General features: G+C 40.3%; 1 protein-coding gene and 1 long non-coding RNA gene across 5 annotated transcripts in view; one reads left to right on the top strand and one right to left on the bottom strand.

Annotated features, from left to right (window-relative positions):
- Nucleotides 1-5,081: 5,081 nt before the first annotated feature.
- LOC121081231 lies at nt 5,082-8,075 on the bottom strand. Of its 4 annotated transcripts, XR_005825614.1 has the most exons (4): nt 7,564-7,886; nt 6,413-6,453; nt 5,869-5,953; nt 5,082-5,621 (listed from the first exon to the last, which is right to left on the bottom strand). It is a non-coding gene; the product is annotated as an uncharacterized LOC121081231 (long non-coding RNA). The 4 variants fall into 4 exon arrangements; XR_005825615.1 differs by lacking the exons at nt 6,413-6,453; nt 7,564-7,886 and adding an exon at nt 8,046-8,075 and having other exon boundaries at nt 5,083-5,621; XR_005825613.1 differs by lacking the exon at nt 6,413-6,453 and having other exon boundaries at nt 5,083-5,621.
- Nucleotides 8,076-8,212: 137 nt separating this feature from the next.
- Nucleotides 8,213-21,718, top strand: part of SPEF2 (sperm flagellar 2) — an 85,458-nt gene continuing 71,952 nt past the window's right edge. The window contains exons 1-6 of the mRNA XM_040580827.1: nt 8,213-8,321; nt 9,088-9,190; nt 16,477-16,729; nt 17,886-18,056; nt 19,644-19,784; nt 20,840-20,919. Coding sequence (XP_040436761.1) covers nt 8,264-8,321; nt 9,088-9,190; nt 16,477-16,729; nt 17,886-18,056; nt 19,644-19,784; nt 20,840-20,919 — 806 coding nt within the window. The 5' untranslated portion in view covers nt 8,213-8,263. The remainder of the gene's footprint in view (nt 8,322-9,087; nt 9,191-16,476; nt 16,730-17,885; nt 18,057-19,643; nt 19,785-20,839; nt 20,920-21,718) is intronic.

Raw genomic sequence — 21,718 nt, 5'->3', positions numbered from 1 at the left:
GTTACTTCATTTCACAAAAAGCAAGGCAGAGATAGGTATAAAAACCTGCTATACCCATTGTCTTCTCTTTGCACAAACAAGCAGATGGATGAAAAATTCAAAAGATTAATAGAACAGAACAGGATAGAGTATTTCAGTTGGAAGTGACCTACAAAACGTTTGAAGTTGTGTTTATATTATTATTCAAATTTCAAAAATATGTCATGAAGAAATAAAATATTAAATTAATTACATACAGAATTCAGAAAAAAATGTGATTTTATTTTCATTCAAATAAGTAAATTTATGAAAGAAACCACATTGCAGCATTAACAAAGCAACCACTATTTGTTTATTGGTATGGAAATTTGTGTTTGCAATAGAGCTTTCAAAATCATTAAAGGTTTTTAAAAAAATACTTAAAAACATATGTTCACATGCTTGCATACCCAAAGAAAACCTACACATGATTTTTCTTATGAATTTTGCAGGTCACAATCTCATTTATTTGCTTTTTGGTTATGCTTGCCATTCCTGGGCTTTCCATATCTGGTTCCTCTCTCCCCATGGAACAGGAAGTGTTAAAAACATTCCTTAAAAGGGTTGTTCAACAGAGGTTCCCAAGGCAGGAACTAATCACAGGCTTACCATCACAGGAAGCAGTTTCATAATTCTAGAAACAGAATTATGTGAATCTTAGGTTCCACATATCATATTATGCAGTAAATTATTAAATTTTATTTGCATGGCCTATACATATAAATGAGATTAATTTGACACTGCATAAGCAGTGAAGTCTGTCAATTACACTCACTTATTGTTTCAAAATTAGAACTATTTTTCTGTGCTTCACCTGGCCCATTCAAGTAATATCATGCATTAATATGTAAATAAATTTAAAAAAAATTCAAACCAAAGGATAGAATCCATTTGATTTAAAATAACTTAATAAACAGTATGCTGCACTTGCCTTTTATAGGCTTGGGCGTTGTCTGATTCCAAATACTATGAAAAGGAATTATACCCTCATAGAAACCAAAAAAGTACACCTATATCTTACAAAGGAACCTTTCTCTAAATGGAGAATAAGGACTACTCCATTTCTGTAAGATTCTTCTGATGTCTGCAGAATATATAGATTATGTGTCTGCAGCAGGTATGACACTCAGTGAAAGAATTTTCTGCTGTCATCCAATGGTAAACTGACCACAAGATAGAATAAGTTGACTTAATTAACATGTTTTATTATCTACCATGCAGGAGAATTCTTGTCACAGAAAACATGACAATTTTAATTTTTAAAATGGAAACAAAAAAAGAATTTACTAAATTGCTATGAGCAGCAAGATTTCTATTCAAGGTTATATTAAATGTTCAAATCCTCTACTAAATAGAATTTTTAAAAAGAAGAAATTCTACCACCAACTTCATAGTACTTGTATAAGAAAACATCTAATGTAAGTACCCACTCTTAGAACTGCAGTTGAAATAGCTGTTTTGAACAGTGCAGTCTGAGCACCTATATGTGGTATTATAAAAAAGAAGTAAGAGTATGATGAGAGGTAAAAAAAGAGAAAGGACAGAATGAACTTTACGAGTAGTCACAAATGACCAGTGAGAAGAAAGAGAAACAGTGACGTGGTGTATCGCCTCAAGTGACACTGAAGACAGGTCTACCTGAGTGTATACCTAGAGTAATGCTACTTCAAATTCAGTGAGGTTTTGTAACTGTCTGGAAAGTTTGGGTTTATTAACTTGATTTGTATCTTGCAGAAACACTTTGCCAGAGATTGAATTCAACTGTGCACAACAAAAATGAACCATCTGAACTTTACTTACTACTTAGTTGCCATTTTTCTTCTAACAACCAGCTGGAGAGAACTTTCATTCACTTACACCAAGTACACAACCATTCTGTGCATAAAAGACTGACTACAAGAAAAACATTCACATAATTTAAGTTCTGTGTTATGATATAGAGGGATTTATATATGTGAGTAATGATTAGGATTGACTGAAAACATCCTTTACCAGTATGTTTCACAAAAAATTTCCTAAGAAAGATATAGTGAGTCAGAATTTCAAGGCTCTGTTCAAGCCATAGAGCTAAGGCAATTTGTGTCACCTTGAAGAGGTCAATTGTGTCACCAAGAAGATGGTTCACCAAAAAGGTCTGTTCCATCCCCAGTGGAACCCTCTTCTTGGTTAGCTATCTTGAATCTTTATCCAGTTGCAGCCTCTAATCTTCCAACATTTTTTACCCCTTGCCTACTGCCTTTCCCAACTACTCCTAGCAACCCACTAAGGGATCACAGCCTGCATCCCAGAATTTCCACCCTTCTGATGGAAAAAAATTACCATACGAGTATTAAAGGAAAGAAATTGGTAATAAAAACAAACTGTTAAGAAGAATGAGATGCTAAAAAAAAGGTAATCAACTCAGAGGCACGACAGTGATGTCTAAAATAAAAATTTCCTTAATTCCCCATTCCTTTGTTTTACACACTTGCTTAAAGCCATATCTACATGCCAGTCTCTTAATTCCCCTGTAATTTCATTGTGTCCTTAAGATATGTATGTAGTGATTATTCAGACAGGTTCTAATGAGCTTTCTAATTCCTTTTATCTTGCTTATGTGAACTTCCATTTTGTCAAGCAGTTTGGTTCTTTATTTCTATCACTGACACTCATCTTTTACTGTTTTGATGCTTTTCTTTAGCATTCCTTTACTCTGGAAATGGTTAAGAAACACTGTCTACCCTAAAGCCACAGAATCTTTTCAAGAACTTTCAACGAAAGTAGTTCTATACACTTTAAAAAAAACAACCAACCAACCAACAAACCCCCCCCGCTGCTTTAGTAAGTCTCTAAGTATTATTAGAAATTAAACGAAACAGCATCAATATTTCAAACATTATTCAATATTACATGCTACTATCCACTGTAGTGGATAGCGATTCCTGGCAAACACATCACACTGGAGACACTGAATTCTCATCTGAAGCTGAAAAATTCTTCAGACCTTGGCTTGAATGCAGAAGTGCTGTAACCAAACAAAATGGAATCATAGTGTCTTAGGTACAACATGTGAGTTACAGTTCTGTGCAATAAGTTAAATTATCTTCTTCCTTACTTGGTTACCAGTATGGAAAAAAATCAAAACATTAGGCAGCTATAACACTACACTTGTTCCTCATACTGGAAGCATTTTGCCCTGTTTGTTCTTCACAGCGTCAGAACTGCTCTGCAGCTCTCTTGCCTTAATCTTGCCCGGTAGTTTACTGAGATTTATTCAAGCTGAATCTACATACTAATAATCCACTTTTCAGTACAGGAAATAATGCACCCAGTTACAGTATTTTCCTGCACACAGTGTATCTGTAATTTTCCAGACAGCATCACATACCGTCATCAGTATTTGAACACAGGTGCCATGCCTCTTTAAAATATAGAGAGGCTACTTAAGCAGTAACTGCAGCTCTTCAGTATATTGTGTGCAGCCACATTAGCACTGCCAAGTGTTTGTTCTACAGCTACGTAAAGTGGGGGACGGTTTGGGTTTTTTTTTTACAGTACTTGCGCAGCACCCTCACACCCTAGCATTTGTCATGCAGATAATAAAAGGAGCAGAGTATATCATAGGAACCAGAGTTCCTCTCCAGTGAAACAACCCCCAAGCCCAAAACAAGGAATGAGAGAGAATAAAGATGGACAGTAAATGTACATATAAAATACAGCTATTGGAAGCAAGATAGCACTTGAAACAGTTCAACCTGCAAGTCAGATGCCTAATGTTCTTGTTTAAAAATAACAGAACTACTGGAGTGCTGAAAGCGACGAGCAGAGAATGCACCTTTAAAATACACAAAACAATGTACTTCTTCACATAATGAAGGGTAATGTAATTTGTTCATATAAAGCCAGGTTAAGCTATGGAACCACAAACCACTGTCCTTTTTAAACATTTATACAGATTCAAAACTGTCAGCGTGTGCTCATGGAAAGAAAAGTTAATTGTACTAGTTTATGTGGATGCAGAAAGTCCTTCACCACAATCAGTGATGGCTGGGAGAACGCTCTGCAGGGCATTTTAGTGTATGCCAACAGGTCTTGGTATATGCTTTCCCCTAATTTCTTCCCCAGAATTTGTTATTGATCGTTGTCATAGACAAGAGGCTGGACTAGAGAAACGTGGTCTGAATCAAGATAGCTGGTGTCTTGTGGCAACAGAGAAAAACCACAGCCGGAGTCAGGACATGGTTCCAGATTTACAGTGTTCCAAATGTCAGCATGGGCAATGGAAGAGAGAGATGTAGCTAGCAAACAGCTGTGGAAACATGTGGTGAACACAAACCTCAAGATCATGGTTTTTTGTTTAGGGTTTGATCATCTTCTGTCCTCAGTACAGACATGAGGATCCCAAGGTGACAGGAGGAGGTGCAGGATGAATATCTTCGGAACTGTGATCAAACAGGATCCAGGGTTATTTAGCCTGGAGAAGAGAAGACTGAGAGGGGATCTTACCAACGTCTACAAATACCTTAGGAGTGTCAAGAGGATGGCGCCAGGTTCTTTTCAGTAGCGCCCAGCCACGGGATAAGGGACAATAGAACAGGCACAAACTGCAACACAAAAAGTTCCTTCTGGGTATGAGGAAGAACTTTTTTGCCTTGAGGATGACAGAGCACTGGAACAAGCTGCCCAGAGATGTTCGTGGAGTCTCCTTCGCTGGAGATATTCAAAACACGCCTCCATGCGATTCTGTGCAACCTAATATAGGTGAACCTCCTTTAGCAGGGGGTTGGACTAGATGATCTTTATAGGTCCTTTACTACCCTGGCCATTCTGTGATTCTGTGACATGATCATGCCAGAGGGACTAAATAACATTATAGTAAAACGACTAATCAAACTAGAGAAGGAAAAGTGGAAAAGCAGCCGTATGAGAAGTGGAGGCTATTTAGCCTCTTTGTAACTTCCCAGGAAAGAGACAAGGCATGCAAACAATAAAGAAAAATACAAAAAGTCATACACAATTGTGTTTATACACAACCTTAGTGATGCACCAACAAATTCTGGTGCAAAAAAGGAAACTCCTGAACCCACATAGTCTTTAATTACTCTTTATCAGTCTAGTGCTACTACTGTCTGCATGGCTTCAATCTATATGCAATTTAATTAAAGAATTCAGGTTACTTCTCCATTTGATTTTTCATAATACTGGTTGTATTAAGATGATATCATACCTGCCTAATTAATTCCCCCTTCAGTTTAGTATCTTGAACATTTAAAAATATTCTGATTGTCCTTTTGTGATAAAAGCTCAAGTTCAATGATAGTAACTTTTTTAAAGTTTATTTTGTCCTTTTATTCTTTATGCACAACACTGTTGTGCCCATGTTATTAAAAACTAATATCCACAAAAGCTGGAGGCTTGATTACATCATAAGCTCTTTTTTTTGTTCTTCATACACATGGTTTCTTTCAGAAGGGCAAAGGGAATGAGATGTAATAGACAATTCCTGGCACTTCAATTTCTGTGCTCAACAAATTGCTGTTTGATGTCTTCCATTCCTTTGACCATCATAAATATAACCTACAGACAATTCTCTCCTCTTCCAAAGCAAGTCCACAGGAAGATGCCTGAAGTTTAAAATAAACACGGAGTTTTAGGTGAAAAATTCAGATGCATTCCACAGCCCAGTATTAGTGTCTAAAAGCTACAAAATCCAAAGTATGGTGTCCTGTGAAAAATCAGTTTGGAATTTCCAGGACACTCCACTGGCATTTGGAGCAGAAATGCAAGAATTAACAGAACACAGAACAAATAACCTTATTATTTTAAAATATTAGTGTTTTCAGCAAGTGCAGAATTAGGGAAACAAGTTACCTTCCATGTTGACTGCAAGTATTTTCCTTTAAACACTCTCTGGACTCAGCTTTCACAGTGCAGAACACGAACAACCTTCCAAGTTCTTAAATTCAGGGAAAGAATGACATAAAAATTGATTACGACATTATTCCATCATTCCTCAGAATTCTGTGAGAAAGCTACTCAAAATTTGTTAAGAACTAAGACAGATGAAACAGCAAACCACTACCGAATTTATATGAGAAATTCTGCATCTTCCTCACAATTCTAGTTTATCTGAGTAAGATTATGTCCACCTCAGCAGATAGAGCAACTGATGTTATTTTTAAGCAAAATTTGCTGTTTAGAAATACACTGAATATGATAATGAACTTGAAGGAATACATTCCATAATTAATTCTAAAGATACAGGAACTACCGGCTTTTCAAAGGGAGAGGCGATATGGAAAGAAGTTACAAACTCCATATAAATCAGTTCTGGTTTGCATTTTTAAAATCAAAGTAAACTTCTGTTAATGGCTACTTACAACATTTAGCTATATATGAACACAAATACACTTACATTGACTTTGGGAGCTGGGAAGAAGAAATTCCATGATGAAGCTAAAATAGATCTGTCGTTTGTATTCTGACATACCAGAAACACACTCTGATGGTAGATACTCCCATTCAGACATTATTATAAAATAAAATCAAAGCTTTTTCTTCCCCTACAGTGTGGGTATTTTTATAACATAACATATACACAAAACTTTAAAGCTTTAAAAGGATATAAATCTTAGTTCAAACATCTCCCCTGTAAGTACTTCTCCCACCTTGAAGTTTTTGTGTGTGTATTTTTATAACTTAACATATACACAAAACTTTAAAGCTTTTAAAAGATATAAATCTTGATTTAAACATCTCCCTTGAAAGCACTTCTCCCACCTTGAAGTTTCCTGTTAGTTGATGCATTTGTGTGCCACTACTTCTACAATGACCTTCTTAACATATAAATAACTGTCCAGTTATACATTTACTCTTATAAAACTCAGTAATTTATTTTGATTTAAAGCACTCCTGTAAAATCACAAAGATTTAATCGGAAGACCTCTAGAAGAACAGAATCCATACTATTTGAAGCTGTTTATATCAACTGTTAATCAGTCACTTTTGATCATTATGGTTAGTTATTAACCTGTCATTAACCACTAGCTTCTCTTGTTCCTGTCTTTTCTAGATAAATTAATCCTCTAAGATTCTGTTATTACACTGAAAGGTATTGAAAACATAGTTAGATCAACTATGGATATCTTCCAGAAAAAGAAATAGCCAATTTAAATTCCCATGGCATATACTGGATTTTGCAGATAGAGTTCTCTCCTCTGTGCTCTACAGCTCGGTAACACGTTCTTTGAAACAGGTGCACCAAAACTATTATTTCATATGATTATTTCAGTGTGGTGCTAAACCAAAGCTGACCTAATGCAAACAAAAGCTGAGCAAAGACCAGTGCCAAAGCCAGGTTACCAGAGCGGCACCAGCAGCTGCATGGGCACACACGTGTTTCTGAGACTTCCCACATACATGCACTGTTGAAAAACACCTCTGCACATGTGTCGCATGCATTTAAACGTCAGAGATTTTTTCCACGCTTTTTGCTCTCCCTCCACCCTTCACACGGTGCCAACACAGTAATTCGTGCTATTATGTGAATTGTTTCGGGAAAATTACCCAGGATTATTTTTCGCTCGTTTTTCGTTTAACTGCCCGCCTGTTTTTCAGCCAGAGTCCTCCCCACGGCAGCACCTGCGCTAGCACAGGAACAAACTCAGCAGTGAGCCGCTGAGGCCGGGGTGGAAGGAGGGGCAGCGACTCACACGCGGACCAAGCCCGCAGCCAGCGGCTCGGCCAGCAGCCACACGGCGGCGGGGCCAGGCCGGGGCGCGGCTGAGGTGGCAGACCCCGGTCACCCGCTGAGGCCTCCTCGCAGCCCACGGCAGAAGATCGCCGAACGGCGAGGGCCACCGGCCACCCGTGACTAGGAAGGCCCCGGTAACCCAGCCCCCAGCGCCCGTGCGCTCAGCCGCGCCCCCCGCTCCCCTCGCCCGAGCCGCGCCGGCCCCGCGCAGAGGCCGCCCCACCGCCCGCCGCGCGCCACTCCCCTCGGCGGCCGCGGGGGCGGGCACGCGCCCCTCCCCTCGCAGTGGCCTCACCTTCCTGCTCGCCTGCCCGCCCCGCCCCGGCCCCGCCCCGCGGCCCCGCCCCACCTGCCGCGCATGCGCGGCCCTCGCGGAGCCGCGCGCCCTCGCGGCGGTTGGGCCGCTGCAGCGGGCGCCGCCGCCTCCCCGCCTCCCCCGCGCATGCGCCGCCGCCGGTCGCCGTGGCTACGGGACGCGGTGCCGGCTGTCGCGGGGGGCCGCCGCCGCTGGTCATGTCGGTGATTCTGTGCGAGTGGCTGAACGAGGAGGTGAAGCTCTCCCGGAGCGTGGGTGAGCGGGGCCCCGCCGCGCTGGAGGGAGGCAGGGGCGCGGGGGGCGGCGGGCTGCCCTGTCAGCGCGGGCGGCGGCCGCCGGGTCAGGCCTTGGCGCCTCCAGGGGGTCCCGGGGGTCCTCGGGGCCGGCTCCCGCTGAGCCACCGACGAGCCCTCCCGCCTTCTCGCACCCCCGTACCTCCTCAGGCACCTTTTTAACCTACATGTGCAAGACAGTGATTTTCGAGGTGAAGTTAATTTTCCTCAAGGCACAAGTGCGCTCAGGTGGTACGAGGAGCTCAAGCTGCAACTGCTAATAAGGACTCCAGAGAATAAAAATATTTTAATATGTTTGCAAAGCAGTGCTTTGTTTTGAATGGTAGGTGTTGTGCTAGCTTTGGAGGAGCATTTGTTCTGCAAGGAGGGAGCAACTTTCTGTGGGAGAGAAGCATATTAGGTCTAGCCTTGTTTTCATTTGCATTTTTTTATGGCAAATGTAATTACAATTTAGAGATTCTGCTATGATCTTAATGACAGTTATGACAGTGTTTACCTTTTAACACTGGAAATGAGAATTACATGACTACCTAAAGCTTATGTTGCAAAATAACTACACCGAAAGCAGATTTATTTTGTGACTTGAACACTGGTTTTTGCTAGATCAATCTCCTAAAATTCCTCTGAATTTAATAAAAGTTAGACTTCATTTTGTTGTTGAGATTAATATATGAATTCTTGTAACTATCTTACTTCTTTTTTTAAACAAACAACAAAACCCCAAACAGTTCCAGGATCATTGTCAGAAGAATTTTCTAATGGATACCTCCTAGGAGAACTTCTACACAAATACGGTCTTCAGGATGACTTTAATCAGTTTTCACAGAGCAGGTTAGTACATATGGATAACATGTGTTTTACAGAAATTAGACAAATTACTTATTTTTCAGTTAGGATTTGCTAATGCAGAGTGGAAAAGACATCTAGAATTTATGAAGATTGGATACATTTCCCATTAAGTTAAAAGCTACTTGTATTTGATGCATGGAATAGCTTCTTATTTCGAGAGAGATTGATGATACTTCTTCAAGAAAATTAAGCATTTTGATTGTAACCATTAGAGTAGCAGGTTAGACCAAAAGTTCAACAAGAACTCTTCCTGATAGAAGGGTGCTTTGAGCTCTTGCCTACAGCTGGCTCCTATTCAGGGAGGTGCAATTAGTGACGATACACTTCAGCAGGTGCAAGAATAGGTTAGAAACTCTGCTGAGACAGTGTATGCCGGTTCGACAGAGGTGGTGATGCATGACAGGGCATGATCCCCACTACCCACTGGAGCAACTATTTAGAATGTCAGAGGCCTCAACTCAAGACTGCTCTCCAAAGAAAGGATGTAATTCCCCATGTCTCAGGCTGCAGGGAATGCCCAGAGTCCTTACTTAGCCTTGGCCTAAGGGGGAGAGGGTGGTGTTGCCAGCAGATGTGTGTTCTCATGAAATATCTGTGTCACCAAGTCAAGTTGCTGCAGAAGGAGGTCAGTAGACTGTTCAGCATCACAGATGATGAAAAGGAGATTGACTGGATTTTCTCTGAGATGCTGCAGAAATGGGAACCTGAAATCTCAGCTGTGCTGAGGGAGAGGTAGTTAGAATCTGTGCTTGTTGGGTTGGGGAAAAGGAGACGGCTTGCAGCTTGTGACTTCTGGCAAGATAAGGAAGATTCCTGGTCCACCTGCTGGTCTGTAGCTGCGCAACAGGTTCAGTAGCAGATGAGACGCTGGTGGCTCTGTGCAACAAAGCATCTGAGCTGGCAAAGTCTGAACCACACAGGAACACTAGGAGGAGAAGGTGAGTGATAGCAGTGGGAGACTTTCTCCTGCAGGAGATGGAGGCACTCGTCTGCTGATCTCACATGCCAGCCAGGGAGGTTTGCCACTTGCTGAGGATTGGGTTCAGGACTGTGAAGACTTGTCCAGCCCTTGTACTGTTTATCCCTGCTCTTCTGTATGGGTACCAGGCATACTGCCAGAGGGACCCAAAGTGTATCAAGAGTGGCTCTGGGGACAAAAGTCAAAGACATGGGGGCCCAGGGTTTTTTTTCTCAATTTTACTGGTGGGTTGGAAGGCCTTGATGAGAAGTAGTTAGATTCTACAGGTCAGTAAGTGGTTGTGCAGCCGCTGTCAACAGCAGGGATTTATTTTTCACATTTGTGGGATCCTCTCTGAAGGTGGAAGACTGGAAGGAGGAGATGGGATCCACTTGACCAAGTTAGGAGAAAGCATCTTTGCCAACAGGCTGGCAAACCTGGTGGGGATAGCTTTAAACAAGGAATGAGGAGGGAAGGAGATGATTGCTCTCAAACAAGTCACGAAGTGATTGCCTAGACTGGCAAGCAAGAGGAGGAGGGTAATGTGAATAAGAAAGACAAAACAGTGCAGAAGGCTGCTGCTGTCCACTCAGTGGAGTAATGATGGTTTGTTAACTATGATCTCGAAGTGCAAAAATCAAGGCGACCACACCAAGGGGTTATGCTTCAATTAAACAGCAAATATTTATTATTTGCCCGTAAAGCAGCTTGCAATAGGTAGAAAGACAGAAAGTAAAGGAAACGTAAAGTAAAAAGAAAAGGAAAGAGGATTATAGCCACCACCATGGGTCCAAGGCGTCCCTATGGTCCCAGGTCCAGGCAGCGTCCCACCGGTCCTTCCGATCGTCATGATCCTTGGTGGGGAAGATCTCCAAAGTTCAGTTGCTAAGAAGCCATCTTTTTATGCCAAGCAACACACCTTGCTCCTCTTCTGGTTCATGGAATGGTGCCAGTCTCCACCTTCTTAAGCCATGTTATCATGCATGTCCAAAGAAGAGTGCCCGAGGCGTGGTTTGCTTCAGAGGTGGGTAGCTTCAGACCAGGAGGTGTGTTTTTGTATTGTAATGATATTATAATGAAGAAAGTTCACCTGAAGATTATGTTTTCTGGTTCATTGTTATGACCACGGTTGTGATATATCTTCTGGACAGTTGTTATGCAGCCTTATTGTAGTTGTTCCTTTCAATCCCAGGTGGCAGGGAATGGCATCGTACTCCTTGTACCGTGCAGTTCTCCTTTCCAGGGTGTAGTAGTTCCTTTCAGTCCCAGGTTGCAGGGAGTGGCACAGTACTCCTTGTACTGTGCAGTTCTCTTTCCCAGGGTCTTTGTGTCCCAGTGTCCATGAGGAGCACATTCCATCTCCAGGTCTCTGTTTGCAATGTTGAGACAATGTTGTTCTCTTTAGACCGACTCTTACAGCTGCCCACTGCCAAATGTATTTATGCAATCAATGATGTGCTAAGAAGACAGCATTATGGGAGAAGCATTCACACTTTTTCTGGTAAATAACACAACTGGCTGCCTCTCCGAAGTGTCTGTATACTAATGCATGCAGCATGGGGAATGAAGAGGAGGAATTACAGGCCTCTGTGCAGTTGCAGGACTACAGTATCGTTGGAATCAGAGAGAGGCAGTGGGATGGCTTACACAACTGGAGTGTTGCCGTGGCTGGATATAGGCTCTTTAGCATGGACAGACTGGGAAGGTGAGGGGGAGGAGTTGCCCTTTATGTGAAGGTGCAGAGAAAAAGCATGGAGTTCTGCCTTGTGATAGATGATGACCACTTAAGATCTTATGGGTTAGGATTAAAGGAAAAATGAAACTTGGTGATACTCTGGTGACTGTTTGCCACAGATCACTTGAGCAGAAAGAAGTAAGTAAGTTTTTCTTGAGGCAACTGGAGGAATCCTCCTTTTCACAGACCTTGATCTGAATAGGGAACTTCAATGAAGTTGGTATCTGCTAGAAGAGAAACACTGCCAGGCACAAGCAGTCCAGGAGGTTACTACGTGCATTGATGATAACTTCCTGAGAAATGTAATTGAGGAGCTGAAGAGGGGAGACGTTCTACTAAACCTAGTATGTACAAACAAGGGGGATCGGATGCAGCTTTAACTGCAGTGACCAAGAGTGGAGTTAATGGTCCTGAGAGAAGTGAACAAGCTGTCAGGAGGGCAAACTTTGGCTTTTTCAGGGATCTGCTTGGAACAATCCTGTGTAAAATGATCCTGGAGAGAAGAAGGGTCCAAGATAGCTGACTGATTTTTTTTAAACTTTTATTTTTTTCCTTCCAAGGATCATCATCTCCAAGAATAATCCATCTCACTGTTAATAATACTGAACAAAGGCAGCAGGAGGCATGAATGGGAGAAAAAGGTGCTACTGACAAAACTCAAACATAGAAAGGAGGAACACAAAATGTGGAAGCAGGGTTCAGGTGACCCAGGAGGAGCACAGAGAGACTGAGTATGCAGGGATGGCTTTAAGAAAGCCAGCACCCATTAGGGGTAACAAATGGTAAGAGACACAGAGGCCATCATGAAGGGCTTTTACAGGTATCTCCACAGCAAAAGGAAGGCTAGAGAAGACATTAGCCTGCTGCTGACTTGGGCACAGGACCCAGTAGAAAAAAAAATAAATCAGTGCGTATATTGAGGAAAACACTACTTGTGCTCCCAAAACTTTTAGTATTCTTCCCAGGGCTCTGAAGTTTTTTTGACTGACCTCAGATTGCCTTTTTGTTGTGACATTATTTGTACCCATGTGAAAGAGCAGGAATGGGTAGTAGTCTGAAGGTTGTACTAAGCTCTTCACTCTTGTGGTGACGTTCCTAATTTGGACCCCAAGGAGGCAGAAAACTTTTCAGAAGGCCCAGTCTGCAAATGGATTCTTCCTGGAGGGAATCAGCGATGATTATAACTCACTTGTTTCTTCTTGGTGCTGTTCTTTCTGAAGGTTTTGTTGTGAGGGGTTGGTCTCTAACCTAGGCAAGACTGCGTGTGCAGATTCCTTCTCTGTCTTATTTTGTGTTTCATCCACCATTCCCAGGGCTTCGTACCTATTCTGTAACGGTACCTTAAAGGGTAAGGAAGGATTTCTCTTACCACTCCATGCTGTAACCTTCTTCCACCCCTCCCTGTCCCCTGCGACAGCGCCTTCCTCCTGGCACGAGGCAAATCCAGGATGTGCCGCCATAGTGGCCATGCTGAGTTGACTCACGTGCATCACAGATGGCAGAGTATGGCTCCATTGATGAATCTTCCTCTCCTTGAATACTCTTGAATACTCCTCAGTCTACCATGTGAAAGGCTGAGGTGCTTAATGCCTTCTCTGTCTTTATCTACTTTACTGGTAAAACTCTCAATCAGAAATGCCAGGCCCCTGAGACTAGCAGAAAAGTCCGCAGCAAGAAAGATTCACCCTTGCTGGAGGAAACACAGTTTAAGGAACATTTAAATAAACTGGCAATACACAAGTCCATGGGACCTGATGGCATATACCCACACATGCTGAGGGAACGGGATGATGTTATTGCTAAGCCACTCTCAATGATCTTTGAAAGGTCCTGGTGACTGGGAGAGATTCCTAGGACTAGAAGAATGCAACTGCCACTCCTCTTTTCAAGGAAAGCAAGAAGGAGGAACTGGGGACATACAAGCCCAAGCCAGTCAGCCTCACCTCGGTCCCTAGGAACTGAAGGAGGAAGTATGCATGGAAACCATTTCCAAGTACACTAAGGGCAAGAAGACCACTGGGAGTTGAAAGGATGGATTTGTGAAGGGGAAATCATGCCTGACTAACCTGACAACCTTCTACAATGAGGTGGCAGCCTCAGTGGTTGACAGACAATCAGCACGTGCTGCTTGCTTTGACTTCTGACACTGTCTTCCTTAACATCCTCATAGACAAATGGATGAAGTACGGACTAGGTAAGTGGATGGAGAGTTGGACTGAAAACTGGCAGAACTGACAGGCTCAGGGGGTTGTCATCAGCAATGTGAAGAGAGGCAGAAGGTCAGTGGTCAGTGCTGCACCCCAGGTGCTGAACCTGACACCAATATTGTTTAAGATCTTCATTAATGACCTGCATGGTGAGACAGAGTGCATCTGCAGACAGTACAAAACCGGGAGGAGCGGTTGACCATCCAGGTGGTTGTGCTGCCCTTCAGAGGGACCTCGATGGGCTGGAGAAAAGGGCCAACAGGAGTCTCACAAAGTTCACCCCAGGGAAATGCAAAGTCCTGCACCTGGTGAGAGAAAACCCTATGCCTTCAGCACCAGCTGGGGGCCTTGAAAGCAGCTTTGCAGAGAAGGGCCTGGAGGCCCTAGAGGAGAGGCCCAAGCTGACCGTGAGTTAGCAATGGGCCCTTGCAGCAAAGGCGGCCAACAGCGTCCTGGACCATATTAAGATACGGCACTGGTGAGACCCTATCTGGAGTGCTGTGTCCACTTCGGAACTCCCCAGTACCAGAAAAACATGGTTGTAATCGAACAGGTCCAGAGCAAGGCCCTGGCAATTATTAATTTCTAGGAGTATCTGGCATATGAGAGGGAGCAAGACTGTATGTGGTGTTCTTTACCACAATACCCTATGACATTGTAAAGATAATTTAATGTTTTCACCTTTCTTCATTATTTTCTAATAATTACTGGCATTGACCTTTTGATAACTATTGAGAATTGAGGCAATGCTTTCTCAATTCCAAGGTGTTTCTTCTGCACATTAGATCAGTTATTACTGTGTAGTAGTCATAGTATGGTCTTGGAATCCTATAAGAACCTTAACCAGCTAATTTTATTTAATGTCTAAAAAGTAATGGTTTTAAAATTTGGAATGTGCTATTAAGGAAAAGCATATTATTCGTGGATAATTTGGTAAGCTGGCATCACCTTACTATGTTTTAACATACCCCAAGGCAAGATCATACCTGTTGGGGTGGTGGTATAGAAGTGTAGATTAATTTTGTAGCATAGGCAGCTGTTATCTAGAAGGCACTAACAGAAAAGAATGGGGGCATTGTGACTAGCTAGTCGAGGTCTACTTAAATGTATTTGCTGGTTATGTTGCATAGTTCTTGAACATATAAGCAAGCTAATAATAATTAAGAAAGCGATACTACCTTTTAAAAAGGAACACTACTGGAAAACTTTTTCCAGTTTGGCTGTCCATAGTTGAAAAATAAAATATTGTGGTTTTCCCTGAGCTCTTACAATGAACTTGAATTAAGATTTACAACATTTTTGTATTATAAGCTAAGGTTAAGAAATTCTATCTGATCTGATTACAGGACAAAAAGTTGAGGTGATACCAACACAGGTTCTCAATGCATGTGAGGTGATTCCTGACAACAGGGCTCACCTCAATCTTACCTTAACTCAATGGCAGAAAAATGTTCAACAGTTTTAAGCTGCAGTTATATGTAATTGTGTAAGGAATAAGGCATGGACTATAATAGTGAGAATAATGAGCTCCTGGACTGTTTCATCTAGGAATAAGGTGAATACTGTATTACCAGAAGGTCAGAAGTTAAAATTGGACATTTTTGTAGAGTTACGCTGTAGCTCAGTTGGCCTCAAAAGCTTGTTGGTTCATTTGAAGGAACTGCTGTGAACTGAAGTGATAGAGCAGTATAGAAAGCATGATGTTCTGACTCAGATTGAAGTTATGAAATTTTTGGATGAAATATGATGTATTAGTTGTGATACAGTGCTAGTTTATTGTTATTGGGTTTGGGCCTGTGTATCTGTTGATCTTGCTATTTAGATTCTCCTGTGAAAACACTCAAGAGAAACATTAATCTGAAATCCACTACTTCAGTTTTCAATATAAATTGCTCATTGAGACCATAGTGTTTTCAGTGCTACTCCAACCCATGCATCCATTTCTTTTTATTGGAGAAAAAATATGACAAAGTGTTGTGAGGGTTAATAGGTTATATAGACATTTATAATAATCCCCTATATTCTGGCTAGTTAAAGCTCAAGTAGATTGATACAATTAATATAGAAACTTCATTTTGTGGATGGTATACAATTAGCTGCAACTGAGGGTAAGCTTTTGCTGTCAGATACACTTGGTGTCTGCATGTATCAAGATTTATATAACCCAGCGTGTTGTCTGTTTTTTCTGCCTAGGAGACCAATGCAGTTACATGTACTACAGTATAATAGCTAAGCCAGAGTGTGGGTTTTTTTCTGCTCCCATCTTGGCATGGGATTAGTGTCATGACCATGCTTGTTGCAGCAAGTTGGAATTGAAAATAAGTTTCTGTTCTGATTGTTGTTGTTGTTGTTGTTTTTAATCTTACAGAGTTACACATGCAAAACTTAACAATTTTTCTCGCCTGGAGCCTGTGCTTCGCCTCCTTGGTATACAGTTTAATGAGAATGTGGCCCAAGACATCATGACAGGACGACATGGGGCTGCAACAAAGCTTTTATATGAATTGTATATTGCCTTAGAAAAAAAGAGAAAGGCAAAGCTCACTGACATAGCCATGGAAGTAGTGAGACCTGCAGGAAGTGCAAAGCTGAAGTCTGTTGAAAGTGGTTTGTATCGAGAGGTAACTATTCCTATTTTGTGTAAATATATAGGAAAAAAGGTATCATAATTACATGTACCTCTCAAGCAGGTTGCATACTTCCCCACTTTTTAAATCTCCTATTCAAAACCCAATACTTACATGGAAAAGAAGCAGTCCTTTGCTATGTCTTACACATAAACAATAGGATTACATGGTTTACCTGTGACTCAAGGACATTGATCACCTGTGTTTTGTGTTCCTTCGTTTTGGCTCATTCTGTGTTACCTTCTCTGTTTCTAGTCTTTCTCCAGACTTAAAATACATACAGTAACAAAAGCTAGTAGTTGTTCAGCAGCTGCCATTTTACTCATTTAATCAGTTCAGATTGCAGACTGCATTGCGTTCTAGGTATCAAGTTAGACTAATTTCCTCTCCAGGAAACCTGTTTATAGCTGTGTTGAGCTTCATGCCACAGTGGTTTGGTTCCTTCTGCTGCATGTCTCTTCATATATTTATACTGTGCTTCCCTGCAATAACCATATGCTGAGTAATAGGAAGAAGAAAAAACAAGGGGGAAAGAGAGTATCTAAAAGAAGTCAGCATCAATGTAGTAGATTCTGTTAAGGATGTTCTTCTTCAGCAGTAATGTTCAGCATGTGCAGACCATAATTTGTTACCAGGATGAGCAATCTTTCATAAGCTATATGTTGTGAATCAAATTTAGCTGGGTGAAAGTTCATGGGTTTTTTTCTGTCACGCTTCCTGAAAAATAGTCTACAAGCAGAAAGTTTGCCAACGAGCGCAAACCAAACATCCCTTCCCCTGTAGGGGTATAGCTTAAAGAAGATAAAGCAACTGAGAGTAGCTGCTATCAATAGACAGGCTCAGAACGGCATTTCAGTTGTAGAATAGTTGAAATTGGAAGGGGCCTCTGGAGGTCACTTAAATCCACCCTGTCTGAGGTCACAGCCTCCTTGTCTCCAAACTGGACAGAGTTTGGCATTGTTCAAGTTCCAATCAGCATGTTCTTTCCAATGGAGCTATTCCTGTTCTTCTGAAAAATATTCAACCATGTTTATATTTTGTTCTGTGTACCTTAAGACAGAAAACCAGTTTGAAATGATTATTGAAAATTTATTGTATTTAAATATATTTCTTACTGTTTCTGACATTATTGCTTGATGTTTAATTTTAGCAGTTGAAAACTTCAGTGCAACATCAGGCTGATTTGCAACTACAGCAGATTTCAGAGCATTTTGAAATAAGATCTAAGGCAAGGGAAGGTAAAATAGCACGTACACATATTGAAGAACAACAGAAAGTTCAGAAGCTCCAAGAGGAACAAAGAGCCCAAGACACTGGAAAGGTGACTACTTACTCTTTATAGACTTGTGAAGAAGTATTTTCTTAAGGTCATGTACGTAATGAGTTAGTGAAAGCCAGTGTGAATGCTATTTAATTCTGTGCTAGACAGTAATGTTTATACAAAAACAAACAAAAGCGTTACATATGGCAGTCATTAATATGTAGAAATAAAGCCAATATACTGTCATAAGAACCTTAAAAACATGCATATTTTAAAATAACTTAATGTTAAATTGAGAGTATTTGCATATTTTCATGTATGGAAAATGTTTATAGATTTGAAGACAAAGCATAGATTTCACAGCTGTGTGTTTAAGCTGTCCATGAAAGAGGTTTATGACATTTTTCACTTGTGAAGAAAAGATGAAACATTGCTTAAAAGCAGGAAAAAGACACAGAGAAGGGGGCCTGTAGTGGTTATGACCTCAGAACACCTTGTAGCTCTGTGTAGCTGTTCTGTTAATGTAAGAAAGAGGAACTTATTTCTTAAGATACAGGAGCACTCATCCGAAGTACAGCCTGTAATTTATATAGAGGAACTGGCCAGCTATCCAAGGGGTGTCAAACCACAGTAAGTTGACTAATTTGAGATGCATTTTGTATTGCTAATTAAAAGGAGTCTTCTTGTGGTTATTTAGCTATTCTATTGCCACTGCATGAGCAGGAATGAAAAAAAAAAAAGTCATTTCATATATCTATAAAAGAAAACACAAACAATATTCAAAACAAAATCTTAAAAATTAATAATATCTTATTTGATATTTTACATATTTATTTTTTAAATGTCTTTGGTTCTTTGTAAAAAAACTTTTCCACTCAATTCCACTTTTAACTGCATGTATCTGTAGTGCACTTTTAACTAGTGTAATTTAAAAGTTTATTACTTCTTGATCATCTGAGACTCATTGTTTAGTGGTAATACTACCTAGTGGTATTCTCAGTTTCTGTGCTATATTCTGACCTCAAACAGGTACCATACTAGAACTAGAATTTAATGCAAGCCCTTAAATGCCTATTAGGCACTGAGCACAAACTGTTTTTCTTTACACATGTGCTTTTATTGCACTGCACTATTTGTTAATGCAGACGTAACATATATAGATGTACCATTTTCTGATACTGATATTTAAGAAATACATCTTCATCCTCAAATACTGAGAACATATACTACATATTGCTAAATTGTCCAATTGTTCAGAATGTAGGAAGATAGTTTAATTTGAATTGCATTTTACAGCATCTACTTCTTGATATAAAAATGGTGATTTATGGGTACTGAGGTGATTTATGAGGCTGAGAATATTCTTAAGACAGAGCTTAATGGTGAACAAAAGATAAAGGATATTTTACTTTCATGGTGTTTTAGTGATCCACTTTAAATTAAAAAAAAAAAAAAGAAAGAAAGAAAAAGAGAAAAGTAATTTGCCCTGTCCTGGAGCCTGGTAAGCTCTTCTACTTTCTACCTTGAAGATTTTTTTCCTTATGGCTTAATTACATTTACTTCATAGATATATAGGTAGTGTATTAGGGCCATATGGTATATTTTGTTTCAATTCAAGTATTTGAACACAAGATGTTGAACATTCAGCATCACATAGGAAGAAGGAGACAAAATGAAATAATGGCCAGGATTCAAGCAGCCGTTATACAGATTCCAAAGCCACCACCAAGCCACACCATAAAAGCTATTGAAGCCAAAAAATTCTTAAAGAAGAAAAGAGAAGCAGAGGTAACTATCATCCATATTCTTTTAATGTTAATTATATGAATTTGCAAAACATGATTACTGGGAGCATTTACATTTACAAATACTGTACTTGCACCATGAAAAGCTGCTGATGTAACTGTTAAAATGATACAGGAGACCCAAGCAGTGAAAATTGGGCTAAATATTAGTATGATTATGATTCTGCATTTGTTTTTTAGTAAAAATTTCTTTTGATATGAAAGTTCATATTGAGTAAATACAATAAGTAGTTACAGTAGTTAATTGCTGACAGTATTTTAGCTTCTAGTCTACTGAGCAGAATATTTGAAATAAAAGCATTAATGGTTCCTTCTCATTTGTGCATAATGAAGTTTTGCACCATAATGTATGAACTCCTCTGTAACACACTATAAAACCATCTGCTCTATCGAAGATGTTAGTAACAAGCTTAGATCAGATCAAGAGATGATGGCAATGCAGCAATAAAAAAACGTATCTGTGTTATCTAGTACTGAAAAGAATTTGGAGTATAATCTTACAGTTACATAGATTGTTTTATTATCAGGAGTGCAAATATTGCCAGTTTTTACAGTTGTGCAACCGCGACAAATGCATTTAAATCTAGAGTGTAGGAACATAATTGCTTGAGTAACTGTCAGGGATAAATTCAAGCTACTAAATCTGAAGCAGATCATAGCCTACAGTATCTTGTTTCAAATCATTCAAATCAATGTGGGAATTACATAAACTGCTAGAATTTTACTCAAAATCCTTATTATCCTGCAGAACAAATGGCTGCAAAAGCTTAGGATTTTCTGGCTGGTGGACATAGGAATAGCTAGGCAAAGGGGAGTGGGGAAGGAAATGAAAGCTAAAAAAAGGAAATAGTTATACCTTTTTTCATGATCTAGCTGATGCTTGAAGTATTTTCAGTGTAAACGTTTCTGTTGTACTAACATGACAATGTTAGTAGACAAGTCAATGGAAAATAATTCCCTAATACTTAGTCTGTTGAATCTTCCTTATGATGCTTTGTGAAGAGAAAATAAACCTTAAGGTTTGTGTTATTTCTTCAGGACGTATTCAAGGAGATTAAAATGTTTGAGAAGTCTATAGCAGAAAAGGCCTCTGCAATATACAGCCAAGTCACTGACAGGTAATATTTGGATCGTAGATTGTTAAGATTGGACAGGACCCTATTTCTGGTGCCTACTATCCATGTGGGCAGCTACTTGAGGAAAATGTAATGGCTTGTTTAGTTTAAACTGTGATTGTACTTGAAGTGATTGTCCCACCAGCACTGCAAATATTCCAGCTCCAGCACTGTTGCAGTGTTTTTACCTTTAGTTGTAGTAGGGGTGGCTCAGGTTTCCTTTTCTCCTTTTTGCCATGCGTGCAGCAACAAAAAAAGACATAAAGTGCACCCCTTCATTCTTGATATCAGTTATTGATTCTGCAGGGTCAGTTAGACTCACAGAGAGATGAGAATGGTTGTGGATGTACATGCACAGTAACACACTTCAAAGAAAATAGAGAGAAGTAACCTTTCTCCTTAGACTTACTTGTACATTAAATTGTGTGTGAATAATTTCAAATAATATTTATTCTGTCACCTTTAGTGATATGCATACCATACTCAGAAGAGGTGGCAGTCATGCATACTTTTGTAGATACTTTGTGTATAAACAGCCTGTGATTAATAACTCTGCAAAACTGCACTGTGTATGGATATATTGAAGAGTAACCCATCTTTCTTTGATATCCTGTGAGCTATCGTAATTTCCTGTTTCTGCAGAATTTGGCTTCATATTAGCAACTGAACTAATTGACAGTTGGCTCAAGTCAGTGCTGGAGCCCTCCTCTGGACTTAGTGGTCTCACAAGAGCATCAAGAGGTAGCCACAGTGTCCACAGAGTGCTGTTGTGCAAAGAGTTATGTGTCAGACTTGTCCATAA

The sequence above is a fragment of the Falco naumanni genome, chromosome Z, assembly GCF_017639655.2.
Source record: "Falco naumanni isolate bFalNau1 chromosome Z, bFalNau1.pat, whole genome shotgun sequence".
Lineage (NCBI taxonomy): Eukaryota > Metazoa > Chordata > Aves > Falconiformes > Falconidae > Falco > Falco naumanni.
The sequence above is the reverse complement of the archived record's forward strand: the minus strand, read 5'-3'. Positions and strand labels throughout refer to the sequence as shown.